At 38.9% G+C, this 17,439-nt stretch overlaps 1 protein-coding gene across 2 annotated transcripts in view; it reads right to left on the reverse strand.

Annotated features, from left to right (window-relative positions):
* Positions 1–17,439, reverse strand: part of ATAD2B (ATPase family AAA domain containing 2B) — a 157,057-nt gene that overhangs the window by 90,226 nt on the left and 49,392 nt on the right. For both annotated transcript variants that reach the window (XM_021697499.2, XM_044918700.1), the window contains 2 exons: positions 16,455–16,629; positions 10,687–10,775 (listed from right to left, as the gene is read on the reverse strand). In XM_021697499.2, the coding sequence (XP_021553174.1) occupies positions 10,687–10,775; positions 16,455–16,629 (264 nt within the window). The remainder of the gene's footprint in view (positions 1–10,686; positions 10,776–16,454; positions 16,630–17,439) is intronic.

The raw sequence follows: 17,439 nt of genomic DNA on the forward strand, positions 1-17,439 counted from the left end.
ATCATAAATTAATCTAAATAAAACAATCTATCGGGCATTAACTTATTTTTTTGTTCATTTGTTCTTTTAATTACTGAGAGGCATATAATATCTCTCCACATGATTATCAGTTTGACTCTGCAGTTTTATCACTTTTTGTTTTATACAATTTGAAACACAAAATCTAAATTTTTACAGCTTCTAATAAATTGAAGCTTTTATGGGGCGCCTGGGTGGATCAGTGGGTTAAGCATCTGCCTTTGGCTCAGGTCATGATCCCAGGGTCCTGGGATCAAGCCCTGCATGGGGCTCCCTGCTAGTGGAGAGTCTGCTTCTCGCTCTGCCCCTCTCCCTGCTCGTGTGTTCTAATAAATAAATAAAACCCTTAAAAAAAATGAAGCTTTTATCATTATAAGTTGGTCTTCTATATGTGTATAATAATGCTTTCTGCCTCACAGTCTATCTTGTCTAATACTAATACAGCAGTATTCTGTTAGTATTTACTTGGCATATTTTCATGCCATTTTATGAATGACTATTATGGACATTTTACTTTTTTTTTTTTTTTGAAGATTTTATTTATTTATTAGACAGAGAGAGAGAGAGACAATGAGAGAGGGAACACAAGCAGGGGGAGTGGGACAGGGAGAAGCAGGTTTCCCGCTAAGCAAGGAGCCCGATAAGGGGCTCGATATCAGGACCCTGGGATCATGACCTGAGCCGAAGGCAGATGCTTAACAACTGAGCCACCCAGGCGCCCCTATTATGGACATATGAACAAAATAGTATGGGGCACCTGGGTGGCTCAGTCAATTAAGCATCTGACCTTTAATTGTGGCTCCTGATCTCAGGGCCATGAGATCAAGCCCCATGTCTGCTTGGGATTCTCTCTCCCCTTCTCCTTTAGCCCCTCTCCCCAATTCATGCACTCATTCTAAATAAATAAAATCTTTTTTAAATAAATAAATAATAAGATAAATAAAATAAAATAGTATAACATGTGTATGAATTACTTCACTTAGCATTAAGTCTTTGAGGTTCATCCATGTTACATGTACCAGTACAAGGTAAACCCATAAAGCATGTGTCAGAATTTCATTCCTTTTTAAGGCTGAATTGTATGGATATAACACATTCTGCTTATCCATTCAGCAGTTGATGGACATATGGATTATTCCCATGTTTGGGCTATTATGAATAACACTGCTATGAATATTTGTAACTAAGGTTTTGCATGTCTTTCCCCCACCATTTTACTTGGAATCTTTCTACATCCTTATATGTAGTGAGTCTCTTATAAACAAAGTGCCATCGTTATTTTATTTTTCCCCAGTTTGACAATCTTTGTCTGTTAAAAAGAACATTTAGGGAGAGCCTGGGTGGCTCAGTCAGTTAAGCCTCTGACTCAGTTTCAGCTCAGGTCACCATCTGATGGGTGGTGGGATGGAGCCCCGCGTCGGACTCTGCTGGAAGATTCTCTCCCTCAGCCCCTCCCCCCCATGCATTCTCTTTCTCTCTAAAATAAATAAATATTTAAATCTTTAAAAAAAAAAGAACATTTGGTCTGGGGCATCTGGGTGGCTCAGTCGGTTAAATGGCAGACTCTTGATGTCTGCTCAGGTCATGATCTCAGCTCTGGTCATGGTCTCGGCTCTGGTCATGATCTCAGGGTCCTGGGATCAAGCCCCGAGTTGGCTCCATGCTCAGCAGGGAGTCTGCTTGAGGATTCTCTCTCCTTCCTCTCCCTTGGCTCCCCCTCCCACCATGCGTTCTCTCTCTCTCTCTCTTTAAAATAAATAAATCTTGGGCGCCTGGGTGGCTCAGTTGGTTAGGCGACTGCCTTCAGCTCAGGTCATGATCCTGGAGTCCCTGGATCGAGTCCTGCATCGGGCTCCCCGCTGAGCGGGGAGCCTGCTTCTCCCTCTAACCCTCCCCCCTCTCATGTACTCTCTCTTCCTCTCTCGCATTCTCACTCTCTCAAATAAATAATCTTTAAAAAAAATAAAATAAAATAAATAAATCTTTTAAAAAACAAATAAAGAACATTTAGTCCCTTTAACATTTCATGTCATTTTTTATGTATTTGGGTTTAAATCTACAGTTATATTTGTACTGTTTCTCCCACTGGTTCTATGATTCTGCTGCTCTTCTTGACTGCATTTCAATTTTTTTAATTATTCTATTCCTCCCCCCCAACCACCAACTAACATTTTAGAAATTACAATATATTTCTGTTAGTAATTATTCTAGAAATTAAAACCTGCATACTTGGTACTCAAAGGTTCCCCTTCTAAGTTTGATGGATGAAGACCCTGCCAGATAACCCCTTGCTTTGCTTCAGAAAGTAACTATAAGGGGCGCCTGGGTGGCTCAGTTGTTAAGCGTCTGCCTTCAGCTCAGGTCATGATCCCCAAGCCCTGCACTGGGCTCCCTGCTCCATGGGAAGTCTGCTTCTCCCTCTCACACTCCCCCTGCTGTGTTCCCTCTCTCTCACTGTGTCTCTTCCTAATAAATAAATAAAATCTTAAAAAAAAAAAGAAAAGAACTATGAAACCTATACATAATAATACATAAGCACTGAAGGAACTGGTGAATAAACAGAGACATACAGACTTTGTTGGAAATTCATGGTCATCTGCAGAAAAGGAGAACATATAGAAAGCAAGGTCCCCTCTGGCTTTCAGCATGGGGCTAAGTACAGTGAGGTAGGTAAGGAAGATTATGTTAAGGGAAACCCCTTAACTTTCCAGCCTGAGAGTTCAGAAAAGAGACGAATGACTATTAACACTAAAGAATCCACAAGGGCAAGAGCCAGTGAAGACATCCCCAAACTCTATCTACTCACACCTATGAACGACCCCTAACAACAAAGACACAGAGCGAAGAACGCAGCTAAAGATAAAAGATTTGAAAGGAGACCAAAGCTGCCAGCCAGGAACCAGTCTGTAGTTCAAGCCTGAAGCAGAAAATTATCTGTAAAACATAGGAAATACTATTCATAAAAGAAAAATAATGAAATCCAGAGCCTTCACAAACTAACATTAATAAATCCAGGATACAATCCAAAATTACCCAACAAATGAAGTAACCAAAACAATAGAACATATTTTCAGTAGAAAAGAAAATCAAGCAAGCCTAACAGTGAGATGAAACCAGATGTTGAAGCTAACGTCAGAGGGTTTTTTTTTAAAGATTTATTTATTTATTTTAGAGAGAGCACGTGAGCGTGGGGGGGAGGGGGGCAGAGGGAGAGGGAGACAAAGTCCCAAGCAAACTCCTCACTGAGCATGGAACCTGATGTGGAGCTCTTATCTCAAGACCCTCAGATCACAACCCAAGCCAAAACCAAGAGTCAGACGCTTAACCAACTGTGTCACCCAGGCGCCCCTAACACAAGAGGATTTTATTTTATTTTTTTAAAGATTTTATTTATTGGGCGCCTGGGTGGCTCAGATGGTTAAGCATCTGCCTTCGGCTCAGGTCATGATCCCAGGGTCCTGGGATCAAGTCCCGCATCGGGCTCCCTGCTCCTTGGGAGCCTGCTTCTCCCTCTGTTTCTCTCTCTCTCTCTATCATGAATAAATAAATAAAATCTTTAAAAAAAAAAAAAGATTTTATTTATTTATTTGACAGAGAGAGACACAGCGAGAGAGGGAACACAAGCAGGAGGAGTGGGAGAGGGAGAAGCAGGCTTCCCGCGGAGGAGGGAGTCCAATGCGGGGCTCGATCCCAGGACCCTGGGATCATGACCTGAGCTGAAGGCAGACACTTAACGACTGAGCCACCCAAGCGCCCAACACAAGAGGATTTTAAAGCAACTATTATTAACCTTGATGAAGTAAAACAAAATGTTTAAATGCATGAAAATCACATTGGAAAATATAAATAATGAAAAAGAAACAAGGAGTGCCTGGGTGGCTCAGTCAGTTAAGTGTCTGACTCTTGATTTCAGCTCAGGTCATGATCTCAGGGTTATGACACTGAGACCCACATTGGGCTCCCTACGCAGTGTGGAGTCTGCTTAAGATTCTCTCCCTCTGCCCCTCCCCTCCATGCTTGCACATGCATATGCACGCACTTTGCGTGCCCTCTCTCTAAAAAAGAAAAAAAAATCAAATGTAAGTTCTACAACCGAAAAACAATTTCTGAAATAAAAAAATGTGTGGGCTGAACAAAACAGCAAAATGGACATGACAAAGTAAAAAGTAAGGACTGACCAAAGATAGATGAAAGTATTATCCAAGATGAAGAGAGAAAAAGATTGAAAAAAGACAAATTTGCAGATACATGATAAACACAGATCAGAATAAACACAAAGCCCATACTGAGACATGTCACAGCTAAGCTGTTAAAAACCAAAGCTACAGGGGCACCTGGGTGGCTCAGTTGGTTAAGCAACTAACTCTTGACCTCAGGGTTGTGAGTTTGAGCCCCACACTGGGCTCCACCTAGGCATGGAACCCACTGAAAAACAACAACAACAAAACCACAAAGCTATACAGCAAATATTCAAAGCAGCAGGAGAAAAACCACATATTATAAAGCATGGGAACAATGACCCAATTGATGGCTTTCTACTTCTAGGCTGCAATGCAGGGGACACAGAATCCTGGTGGGAATCAGCTGACTCACTGAGTGGAAGAGACAGAGCTAAGATTCCGAGGACACCAACAGGACTTAGAGTTCATCAGAAAGAGTACCAGAGAGGAGAGCACTGCACAGAGAGAACTTAGGAAATACCCATAGGGCCCCTCAAGACTTCAGCTAAACATTGCATGCATGTGAGGAAATTTATCACAGCTTAGGGGGAAAAACACACAGAAGGAAGAGAAGTAACAGCATTTTACACTCACAAAGAACCAGGAATATTGCCATTTCCCACAAGCGAGACTGGTAAACCTCATGATTCACAGGTCACTGCAAGTAATACACAGAAGGACCCTCCTTCATTAGTGGGGAATAATTTGCTACACTGAACACTACTTCAGATCCACATAACAAACATTAAAAGCAAGATTCAAAAGAATCAAATTGTTTTCGGGGCGCCTGGGTGGCTCAGTCATTGGGCGTCTGCCTTCGGCTCGGGTCATGATCCCAGGGTTCTGGGATCGAGCCCCATGTCAGGCTCCCTGCTCATCGGGAAGCCTGCTTCTCCCTCTCCCTCTGCCCCTGCTTGTGTTCCCTCTCTCGATATCTCTCTCGCTGTCAAATAAATAAATAAAATATTTTAAAAAAAAAAGAAATTGTTTTCAAGTAAATTAACTGTGCCCCCCAAAAAACTCAAAAATATTTATTCATAATATCCTACTAGAACCCAACAAGGCAAAATTTATAATATCTGGCATCCAATAAAATTGCCAAGTATACAAAGAAGAATATAATATATATATAATAAGAAAAAGCAATCAAATAAAATAAATCAAATAAAATCAACCCCAAACTAAGATATTACAATTAGCAGATAAAGACATTAAAGTAGGGTGCCTGGGTGGTTCGGGTGGTTAAGCGTCTGCTTTCAGCTCAGGTCATGATCCCAGGGTCCTGGGATTGAGTCCTGCATTGGTCTCCTTGCTCAGCAGGGTGCCTGCTTCTCCCTCTGCCCCTCTCCCTCCCTTGTGCTCTCTCTCTCTCAAAAATAAATAAATAAAATCTTTAAAAATAAATAAATAGACATTAAAGTAGTAATTATAACTATATTCCATATGTTGAGAAGTTTCTTGTATTTTTCTTGTATTTTTATATAGAAGATACAAAACAAACCCACATAGAATTTATAGAGATCAAAATAAAAATCTGTAAGACAAAAAATATAATGAACCAGATTAAGAATAGACTAGACACTGAAAATTAGTTGACTAATTTTCCAAAGCAATTTCCCAAAATGAAACATTGAAACATTGAAGAGCTGGCTTAAAGCAAAATTAGGGGTGCCTGGCTGCCTCAGTTGGTAGAGTATGTGAATCCTGATCTCGGAGTTGAGTTTGAGCCTCACACTGGCTGTGGAGATTACTTAAAAAAATAAAATCTTTAAAAAGAGAAAAAAGCACAATTAACTTATCATCAGTGAATTGTGAGACAGGACCAAGCAACTTTTAAGTGTAACTGGAGGCCCACAAGGACAGGAAAGACAGTAACAAGGGAGACAGAGAAATATTTTAAGAAATAATGGCCAAGGGGCGCCTGGGTGGCTCAGTCGGTTAGGTGTCTGCCTTCGCCTCAGGTCATGATCCCAGAGTCCTGGGATCAAGCCCCCTGTTGGACTCCCTGCTCAGTGGGGAGCCTGCTTCTCCCTCTCCCTCTGCCTGCTGCGCCCCCTGCGTGTGCTCGCTCTCTGTGTCAAATAAATAAAATCTTTAAAAAGAAATAATGGCCAAAAATGTTACGACTATGAAGAAAACTAGAAGCTCACAGATTTACGCAGCTCAAATTCAAGAATGAGAAAAAAAAATGGAGAAAACTCTACCAAGGAATATCATTAAATAAATTGCACAAAACCACCATTAAAGCAGAAAACAAATATTAAAAGCAGTCAAAAGAAAAAGACACATTATTACAAACAAAAAGGACAACAGAAGTCCTTACTGAAACAATGTAAGGGAGAAGTGGACCAACGTCTTTAAGTACTGAAAGGAAAAAAAGTGTAAAACTCGAATTTTATACCTAGAGAAAATATTCTTCGAAAATACAGGCGTTTTCTCAAAAAGTTAAGCATAAAAGTACTATACAGCCCAGCAAATCAACTCCTAGGTATCTACCCAAAAGATATGAAAATATATGTGCACACAAAGATTTGCACATGAATGTTCACAGCAGCATTATTCATAATACCCCAAATTGGAAACAACCTAAATACATATCCAATGTGTGCCTTATCCAAACAGTGGATACTATTCATCAATAAAAAAGGAAAAAACAGTGACACATGCTAAATCATACTCACTGAAAGAAACCAGATACAAGAGACTACATACTGTATGATTCCATTTAGATGAAATGTTTTCAGAAAAGGCTGGTTGGCTAGGGTGAAGAACAAGGATTTACTACAAATGGACATACTGGATCTTACAGAGGGAAGAAAAATGTTCTAAAATTGCTTTATTCTAATGGTTGTATCAGTTGGTATATTTTATTTTTTTAAAGATTTTATTTATTTATTTGAGAGAATGAGAGAGAGAGAGAGTACATGAGGGGGGGGGAAGGTCAGAGGGAGAAGCAGACTCCCCACGGAGCAGGGAGCCGGATACGGGACTCGATCCTGGGACTCCAGGATCATGACCTGAGCCGAAGGCAGTCGCCTAACCAACTGAGCCACCCAGGCGCCCCAGTTGGTATATTTTAAAAATCACTGCATTTTATACTTGAAATGAGTAAATTTTACAATATATGAAACTATTATACTTTTATTGATGAACTAAATATTGATATTTATATATCAGTGAGCTAATATATAAAATAAAACTCATTAGGTTTGTTTGTTTTGTTTTGTTTTTTAAGTTAAAGACCAGGGTGCCTGGGTGGCTCAGTCGGTTAAGCGTCTGCCTTTGGCTCAGGTTACGATCCCAGGGTCCTGGGCTCGAGCCCCACGTCAAGCTCCCTGCTCAGTGGGGGCCTGCTTCTCCCTCTCCCTGCCGCTCCCCCCCTGCTTGTGCACTCACGCTCTCTCTCTAACAAATAAATAAAATCTTTAAGAAAATAAAGAGTTAAAGACCTTTTCAGACATGGAAAAGCTGAAAGGATTTATGCCCTGTAGACCTACACTATAAGAAATGTAGGCAGAAAGAGAATTCTAGCACATAGAAATAGAGATAGCCACAAAATAAGGAACATCAGAAATGGTAGCTACATGAATAATTCTTTAAGGATGATGATGACAACTATGGTTATTAGTATTATTATTTAAATCTCTGAAAGAGTGTGTGGTATAAAAATTTACGACAATAATAGCACAAATCCCAAGAACGAAAAAATGAAAGCATACTATTTAAAGGTTTTCCACTACATGTGAAATGGCATATTATCACTTTAAGGTAAATGATAACCCTTAAAGCCACCATGAAAATAGGGGCGCCTGGGTGGCTCAGATGGTTAAGCATCTGCCTTCGGCTCAGGTCATGATCCCGGGTTCCTGGGATCGAGTCCTGCATCGGGCTCCCTGCTAGGCGGGGAGCCTGCTTCTCCCTCTGCCTCTGCCTCTCTCTCTCTCTCTCTGACTCTCATGAATAAATAAATAAAACATTAAAAAAAAAAAAGCCACCATGAAAATAATAAAACATAATAAGCTAACACAAGAAATACAATGGAGACGCGCCTGGGTGGCTCAGTTGGTTAAGCATCTGCCTTCAGCTCAGGTCACGATCCCAGGTCCTGGAATCAAGCCCCGCCATTAGGCTCCTTGCTCAGCGGGGAGCCTGCTTCTCCCTCTCCCTGCCGCTCACCCTGCTTGTGCTCCCTATCAAATAAATAAAATCTAAAAAACAAAAAACAGGGCGCCTGGGTGGCTCAGTTGGTTAAGCGACTGCCTTCGGCTCAGGTCATGATCCTGGAGTCCCTGGATCGAGTCCCGCATCGGGCTCCCTGCTCAGCAGGGAGTCTGCTTCTCCCTCTGACCCTCCCCCCTCTCATGTGCTCTCTCTCATTCTCTCTCTCTCAAATAAATAAATAAAATCTTTAAAAATAAATAAATAAATAAATAATAAAAAACAAAAAACAAAAAACAAAAAAACCACACAAGAGAATCATAAAAAAAAAATTAATCAAAGGACGGAAGAACAAGAGGGAAGAAAACGGAACAAGGAACAGATGGACAAATAGATAACAATCATCAAGATAATAAATTTAAACCTAACTTTATCAATGGTCACATGAAATGTAAATGCCTATTTTGGGGGGGAAATGGATATATTCATTATCTTGATTATAGTTATGGTTTCATGGGTATATACATACATTAAAATTTGTCAAGTGTACTCTTTCAGAATGTCAATACTGCATATTTATATAGTATGTTTTATATGTCAATTATATTTCAATAAAAAAATCAACAGTAAAATAAAAAGGAGATTCTAAAGTATCTTCAAAAATTCTTTTTAAAAAGGCAGGAAAGGAAAAACAGAAAAAGAAAACAACTGACACAAATAGAAAACAAATATGGTTGTTCTCCAATTCATCCATGTCAATAATTACATAATTATTTATGGACTACACAAACTAAACACAGTGTGTCAGATTATGAAAACAATAGGCAATGCATCTATTTAAAAAACACCCTAGGGGCGCCTGGATGGCTCAGTTGGTTAAGCGGCCAACTCGATTTCGGCTCAGGTCATGATCTCAGGGTCATGAGATCGAGCCCTGAGTTGGGCTCTGCACTCACTGTGGAGTCTGCTTGATATTCTCTCTCTCCCTCTCCTTTGGCCCCTCCCCTCACCCACAAGCACACACATTCTCTCTCAAATAAATAAATCTTAAAAAAAAAAATCACTGAGCAAATTTTAAGAGCTAAAACTATTAACATTTTTAAAAGATAAAAGAAATCAGAATTGTTGACAAATTGGTTTAGGCAATTATTCTCAAGACACAAAAAATACATATACAAATCAATTTATATAATGGGCTTCACCAAGATTAAAATTTTGTGCTTTTCAAAAATCATAGTTAAGCAAGCAAAAAAGTGCCAGACTAGTAGAAAATTTTTCAAAACATAGCTCTGACAAAGGGTTTGTCTTGAGAGTACATAAAGAAATTGTATAATACAGTAAGACATATAATCTGATCTCTTTTTTAAAGGGGGTAGTAATAAAAGATTTTAAGATACTTAACAACGGAAAATATATAAATGGGCAATAACCACATACTAAGATGCTCAATATTATTAGTCATCAGGAAAATTCAAATTAATCCACTACTACACACCCACTAGAATGGCTAAAGTTAACAAGAACAGCAATACCAAATGTTAGCAAGGATGAAGAGCAACCCAAGTTCTCATACATTACAAGTAAGACTATAAAATGGTACAACCACTTGGAAAACAATATCAATTTAAACATACATTTACCATAGGATCTAGCCATTCCTCTCTTAGATATTTACTCAACAGAAATGAAAACATATGTGCACACAAAGTATGCAAATGTTCATAGTAGCGTTATCACAATAGCCAAAAATAGAAGTGAACTAGATCTCCATCAGATAGATTAACAAATAAATAAATAGTGGTACATACATACATTCTCCCTCCCTCCCCCTCTCTTTGTCCCTCCCTCCCTTCCCAAAGACTCAGAAATGGAAAAGAACAAAATATTAATATACATGACACGGATAAATTTCAAAAACATGCTAAGTTAGGATTAGGCAACTTTTTCTGTAAAGGGCCTGAAAGTAAATGTATTTAAACTTTGCAAGAGGCCATACAATCATTCTCTCACAACTACTCATTCAACTCTGCTTTTGAAGCACAAAAGTAGCCATATATAATGCAAAAGATACAAATATGAGTATGTTCCAATAAAACTTTATAAAAACAGGCAAAAGGCTAGATTTGGACCACAGGTCGTAATTTGCTGACCCCTGAGCTAAGTGAAAGGAGTCTTCCTCAAGGACACAGTTCACATTTTATAAACCTCCTAGCACTTAGCCAAAGACTAAGGCTAACTACTATGTCAGTGAGTGAAAAGAATCCAACATAATCAGATTAAGAAAAATCACCTGTGGATCTGATCTTGTCTGCTGGAGCGAACTGGAGCTAATCCATCTATTTCATCAAAAAATATTATAGAAGGTCTCATCAAATATGCCTAGTATAAAAAGAAAACAAATGTTATTTATATTAGTTTTCACTTTTTACATTTCATTATTGTATTTTCTTAATAGGTAATATAAGCAAATGGTTCAACACGCAGCAGCTAAGATACAATAAAAATGCAATCTCCTTACCACCCAGTCTCCAACCACAAGGCCTCTCCCAGTAGAAAATTACTATTCTAAAGATTTTTATTTATTTATTTGAGAGAGAGAGAGAGAGAGAGCACATGAGAGGGGGGAGGGTCAGAGGGAGGAGCAGACTCCCCACCGAGCAGGGAGCCCGATGCGGGACTCGATCCCGGGACTCCAGGATCATGACCTGAGCCGAAGGCAGTCGCTTAACCAACTGAGCCACCCAGGCGCCCCAGAAAATTACTATTCTGTTTATTCTTCCATATGTGTCGTTTATACACATACACAAAAATGTACTTTTAAACATACTATTCTGATGCATTTTAAGCACAGTATACACATTGCTTTTACCAAATAACAGTCTATTTATGTAATAATATATCTTAATTAGTTTCCATATAAGTACATGAAGATCTTCATTCTTTTTTGACAGCTATAAAATGCCGTACTGTATGTATGGGTGTGTCATGATTAAACTTGTCTCTTATTTGTGGACACTTAGGCTACTTTCAATCTTCTCCTACTATCAACAGTGCCTAAGTAAGTCTTTGTGTATGTTTAACATTTCATATAAATATAAACCTATCAATATAAAAAATTCTGAAAGTGGTTTAAAAGGCAAATGTCATTTAAAATTTAATTAGATATTTTCCAAATTGCCTTCCACTGATCTACCAATTTACCCTCTCACCAGCAATATTTAAAAAACCTCACCAACAATGTATTATCAAATTTCTCAATCTTGACTAATTTTTTAGGATAAAAATCTCATTTCATTTTAAATTTTTATTTCTATTATCAATAAAAATGAGCACTTTTCATATCTTTAAGAGCCATTTATACTGCTTTTTTAATCAAAGTTCTGTTCATATCCTTTGCCAATTTTTCTATTGGATCATTGGTCTTTGGCTTAGTGATTTCAAGGAGCTATTTATTTTAAAAATTAAACCTCTCTCTGTGAAAGAAAATACAAATATTTATCTACAAGGGAAACACTTAAATATTTATCTTTTGGTTTTGCTTATGATATTTTGTTGCAATGCAGAATCTAAAAAGGAAACTTATACAGTGGATCTTTTCTTCCATAGCTAGACTCTCCCTACTCTGAGATTAGAAACAAAAACTCTCCAGAGTTTTCTTCCATTACTTTCACAGTTGTCATTTTTCACTTAAATCTTAAATCAAGCAGGAACTTAACTGAAGGTAAAAATATATATATACATATATTAGATTATAAATGAAAAGTCTTTATATAATTTAGTCAAATATATAATTTGTTTCAGAATTATAGCAAATTCTTGGTTCATAGGAAGCTCAACTTACTAAAACCAGGTATGAATTTCCCATTTCTCTTTTACTGACATGATATACATTAAACATCCAGTGTTTTGTTTTTGTTTTTTTTTTATGTTAGTCACCATACAATACATCATTAGTTTTTGATGTGGTGATCCAGGATCCATTGTTTTCATATAACACCCAGTGCTCTATACAGTACATGGCCTCCTTAATACCCATCACCGGGCTAACCCATCCCCCCTCCCCTCTAAAACGCTGTTTGTTTCTCAGAGTCCATAGTCTCTCATGTTTCCTCTCATCCAGTGTTTTCTAATAATTTAAAATTTGGGGGCAGGGGAGGGTGAGGAGGGTCAGAGGAAGGAGAGAGAGAATTTTAAGCAGGCTCCACACCCAGTGCAGAGCCCAACGTGGGGCTCAATCTCACAACCCTGAGTTCATGATCTGGGCCAAAATCAACAGTTGGGATGCTTAACCAACTGAGCCAGCCAGGCGCCCCTAATAATTTAAAATGAAGGGCATTTCAACCACAAAACTTAGGTTTTGGGGAAAAAGACTTTGTAAGACTAGAATTATGTATTAAGAGAAAAAGAATAGGGGAGTCTGGCTGGCTCAATCAGTAGAACATGTTACTCTTGGTCTCAGGGTCATGAGTTCAAGCTCCATCCACACTGGGTGTAGAGATTACTGAAATAAATAAACAAACAAACTTAAAAAAAGAAAGAATAAAGATTTGATCATCACTCTTACATACATGAAACACACAGCTGTTTTTGAGAATTACAGCCTTGTAGAACTGTAATACCAAACTATAGTATATTATGTGCCCTCCACTGTGATAAACACTACATACTTCCTTTCTGTGAAATCTCACAGTAGTCCAGTGAGAATGGTATTATTTCCCCTGTTTTATAGAAGAGGCAACTAAGAATCAGATGTTTTCATTTATTTCACGTTATATACTTAATAGTAAAGCCAATGCTTAAAACATTTTTCTGACACCAAAGACCAAACTCTACTTTTTTTAAGATTTTATTTATTAAAAAAAAAAAAAAGAGTCAGATTTTATTTACTTATTTGAGAGAAAGAGAAGACGAACTGCAGGGGGAAGGTGGGGAGACAGGAGAAGGAGAGGGAGAAGCAGGCTCCCCGAACAGCAGGGATCCCAGATCCCAACACAGGGCTCCATCCCAGGACTCCAAGATCATGACCCAAGCCAAAGGCAGAGGCTTAACCAACTGAGCCACCCAGGCACCCCCAAAGACCAAACTCTTAGCCAATATATTATACTTCCTTCATTTCATTTACTGCATAGATCATGTCCTTAATTTAAGAATGTGGACTCTTTCATTTAAAAAGACAATAACATGGGGCGCCTAAGTGGCTCAGTTGGTTGAGCGGCTGCCTTTGGCTCAGGTCATGATCCCAGGGTCCTGGGATCGAGCCCTGCGTCAGGTTCCCTGCTCAGTGGGGAGCCTGCTTCTCCCTCTCCCTCTGTGTCTAGGCTTGTGCTCTCATTATCTATCTCAAATAAATAAATAAAATCTTTTTAAAAATTTTTTTAAAATTTAAAAAAAAAAAAGGGGCGCCTGGGTGGCTCAGTTGGTTAAGCGACTGCCTTCAGCTCAGGTCATGATCCTGGAGTCCCAGGATCGAGTCCCGCATCGGGCTCCCTGCTCGGCAGGGAGTCTGCTTCTCCCTCTGACCTTCCTCGTTCTCTGTCTCAAATAAATAAATAAAATCTTTAAAAAAAAAAAAAAAAAAAAAATTAAAAAAAAAAAGACAATAATGGGGGTGCCTGGGTAGCTCAGTGGGTTAAGTGTCTGCCTTCGGCTCAGGTCATGATCCCGGGGTCCTGGGATTGAGCCCCACGTCAGGCTCCCTGCTCAGTGGGGAGCTTGCTTCTCTCTCTCCTCCCCGCTTGTGCTCTCTCTCGCTGTCTCAGTCTCTCTCTCAAATAAATAAATATTTTTAAAATTTTAATAAAAAGTGAAGTAAATAAATAAAAAGACAATAATTGGGGCGTCTGGGTGGCTCAGTCAGTTAAGCGTCTGACTCTTGATTTTGGCTCAGGTCATGATCTCAGGGTTGTGGGATCAAGCCCTCTATCAGGCTCCGTGCTCAGCAAGGAGTCTGCTGAAGATTCTTTCCCTCTGCCTCTCCCCCCCAATGCCTGCTCTCAATCTCTCTCTCTCTCTAAAATAATAAATAAATCTTTTTTTTCTTTTTAAAGATTTTATTTATTTATTTTGACAGAAAGAGAGACAGCGAGAGAGGGAACACAAGCAGGGGGGAATGGAAGAGGGTGAAGCAGGCTTCCCGCCGAGCAGAGAGCCCGATGCGGGGCTCGATCCCAGGACCCTGGGATCATGACCTGAGCCGAAGGCAGACGCTTAACGACTGAGCCACCCAGGCGCCCCTAAAATAATAAATAAATCTTAAAAAATTTTTTAAAATAATAAGACAATAATGACTATCAGCAATTTTTCAGAAAAGAAAGCATTCCAACTACTCTTATCTACTTACTCACAAAGAAAACCATGAAACAGAAATAAACTAAATTTAGGTTTAAAAAGAGAATTAATTTATGCTATAGTTTTGAATGAAACCAAGAGACATTCCTACTCCCAGTATGAAAGGGCTAAAAGCTTATTATATGACTCTGTCAAAAATTTAAAATTAAGTCATCGGACAATACATCAGCATTCCCAAACTAATTCTTTCATCCACCAATACTATTCTATATTTGTATTTTTCAATTATTAGTAAATTCTCTTGAAGCAAACTGACTGCCTATGTTTCACTTCCCAATAGACACTGAACACCTTGAAGGCAAAAATTTTACCCTATTCCTCTTTCTACTCCCATTATGCAGAACATGCAGTTTCTCATACTAACTAAAAACAATATTTGAGGGCACCTGGGTAGCTCAGTCAGTCAAGTGTCTGCCTTAGGCTCAAGTCATGACCCCAGAGTCCCAGGATCAAGTCCCACATCAGGCTCCCCACTCAGCAGGGAGTCTGCTTCTCCCTGTGACCCTCCCCCCTCTCGTGCTTCCTTTCTCTCAAATAAATAAAACTTTTAAAAAATAAGTAATAAATTTAATGGGCGCCTGGGTGGCTCAGTTGGTTAAGCGACTGCCTTCGGCTCAGGTCATGATCCTGGAGTCCCTGGATCGAGTCCCGCATCGGGCTCCCTGCTCGGCAGGGAGTCTGCTTCTCCCTCTGACCCTCCCCCCCCTCTCATGTGCTCTCTCTCATTCTCTCTCTCTCAAATAAATAAATAAAATCTTAAAAAAAAAAATAAGTAATAAATTTAAAAATAAATAAAAATAATATTTGAAGTGCTTTACCAATTACAAAGGACTCTGATAAACATGAACTCAAGTAATGACTGCTCAAAGATTGTTGAAAGCTTTTTAACTTCATATAATTTCCTTAGATATTATGAAATAAATGTTGTACTGCCAAATATGAATGACTTCACTAGCTCAAATAATCGAAAGTGAATTTATAACAGGACTAAGTTAATAAAAGTCTAATGAAATAATATTGTTAAAGCTATAGTAATAAAAAAAATGAAGATTGCCTACATGATATTCAGTCACCTAACCCTGCCTTTTAAAAGCACTCATTACTGGGACACCTGGGTGCCTCAGTCTTTTGAATGTCTGACTCTTGGTTTCAGCTCAGGTCATGATCTCAGGGTTGTGGGATCAAACCCCACATCAGACTCTGCACTGAGCACAGTCTGCTTGGGATTCTCGCCCTCTGCACCCCCTCCCTGCACACACACACTCTCTCAAATAATCTTTTAAAATAAATAAATAAATAAATAAACAGCATTCATTACTGAATTCTTCCAGTACCATATTTACAGCTCATGAAAATAATAGACCGCTCTGTGAGATTTCTTGCACAAATATTTAGCTTTTTATGCTTGTTCTATTTCCTTAATTAGATTATAACCTAATGATATCTATGTTATACTCCAGGTTCTCAAAAGCACCTAACATGGTATTATATGCCTACTAGCCACTTTAATAAATGTTTGTGAATCATCTTAAATTAGTACTATTTAAACTGCTATTAAATATATCCAAAGCATACAAATTCAGATTACCGATCCTAAATTAAACACACTGATTGGAAATATGCCTTCTTGTGAACAGTTTATATTTACAGACTAAATGTATTAAATATTCTATTTTGAAGAAGATACTCACATAAGCTGATTTCACTTACCTGATCAAAAAGAAGCCTAAGTTGCCGTTCAGATTCACCAACCCACTTGCTCAGACAGTCTGCTCCTTTTCGCATAAAAAAAGCCACCTTTTTGTCTCCTTGACTGCACTCGTTAGCTAGTGCTCTGGCGACCAAGGTTTTACCTGTACCAGGAGGGCCATAGAACAAACAGCCCCTAAAGGAAAAATGAATCAACAGAAGTAAGGCAATGCTATCACCACCGTTAATAACCAACATACAAGGATGCATCACCCATATAATTTTGTCCTAATGTATATGATAATTATTAGACACTGGGAAAGCTTTTTGTAGTATAGAGACAAAAGTTTCACTTTGCTGAGAGCATTCAAGGATGCTCTCAACAACAAAACTTTGATAGGCAGGGCGCCTGGGTGGCTCAGTTGGTTAAGCGACTGCCTTCGGCTCAGGTCATGATCCCGGAGTCCCGGGATCGAGTCCCGCATCGGGCTCCCTGCTCGGCAGGGAGTCTGCTTCTCCCTCTGACCCTCCCGACCCTCCCCCCTCTCATGCTCTCTCTCTCTCTCAGTCTCTCTCTCTCAAATAAATAAATAAAATCTTTAAAAAAAAAAAAAAAAAAACTTTGATAGGCAAATCAGAGAAAAGAGTAATTTGGCAAGATATATCAAAATTTTAAATGTGTTTTCCCTCTGACCCAGAAATTTCTTATCTTAGAATGTATCAGACAAAAAGACTCAAAAGAATATGATACAGATTTTAAATCAATGTTCAAAAAAGCATTAATTCTAACTATGAAAAACTGAAAAAAATTAAGTGCTATCTCTTAGTAAGGCACAGATAGGGGCACCTAGCTGGCTCAGTCGGTGGAGCATGCAACTCTTGGTCTCGGGGTTGTGAGTTCGAACCCCATGTTGGGTGTAGAGATCACTTAAAAATAAAGTCTTAAAAAAAGGGCGCCCGGGTGGCTCAGTTGGTTAAGCGACTGCCTTCGGCTCAGGTCATGATC

The sequence above is a fragment of the Neomonachus schauinslandi genome, chromosome 10 (genome assembly GCF_002201575.2).
Source record: "Neomonachus schauinslandi chromosome 10, ASM220157v2, whole genome shotgun sequence".
In the NCBI taxonomy this organism is placed as follows: Eukaryota; Metazoa; Chordata; class Mammalia; order Carnivora; family Phocidae; genus Neomonachus; species Neomonachus schauinslandi.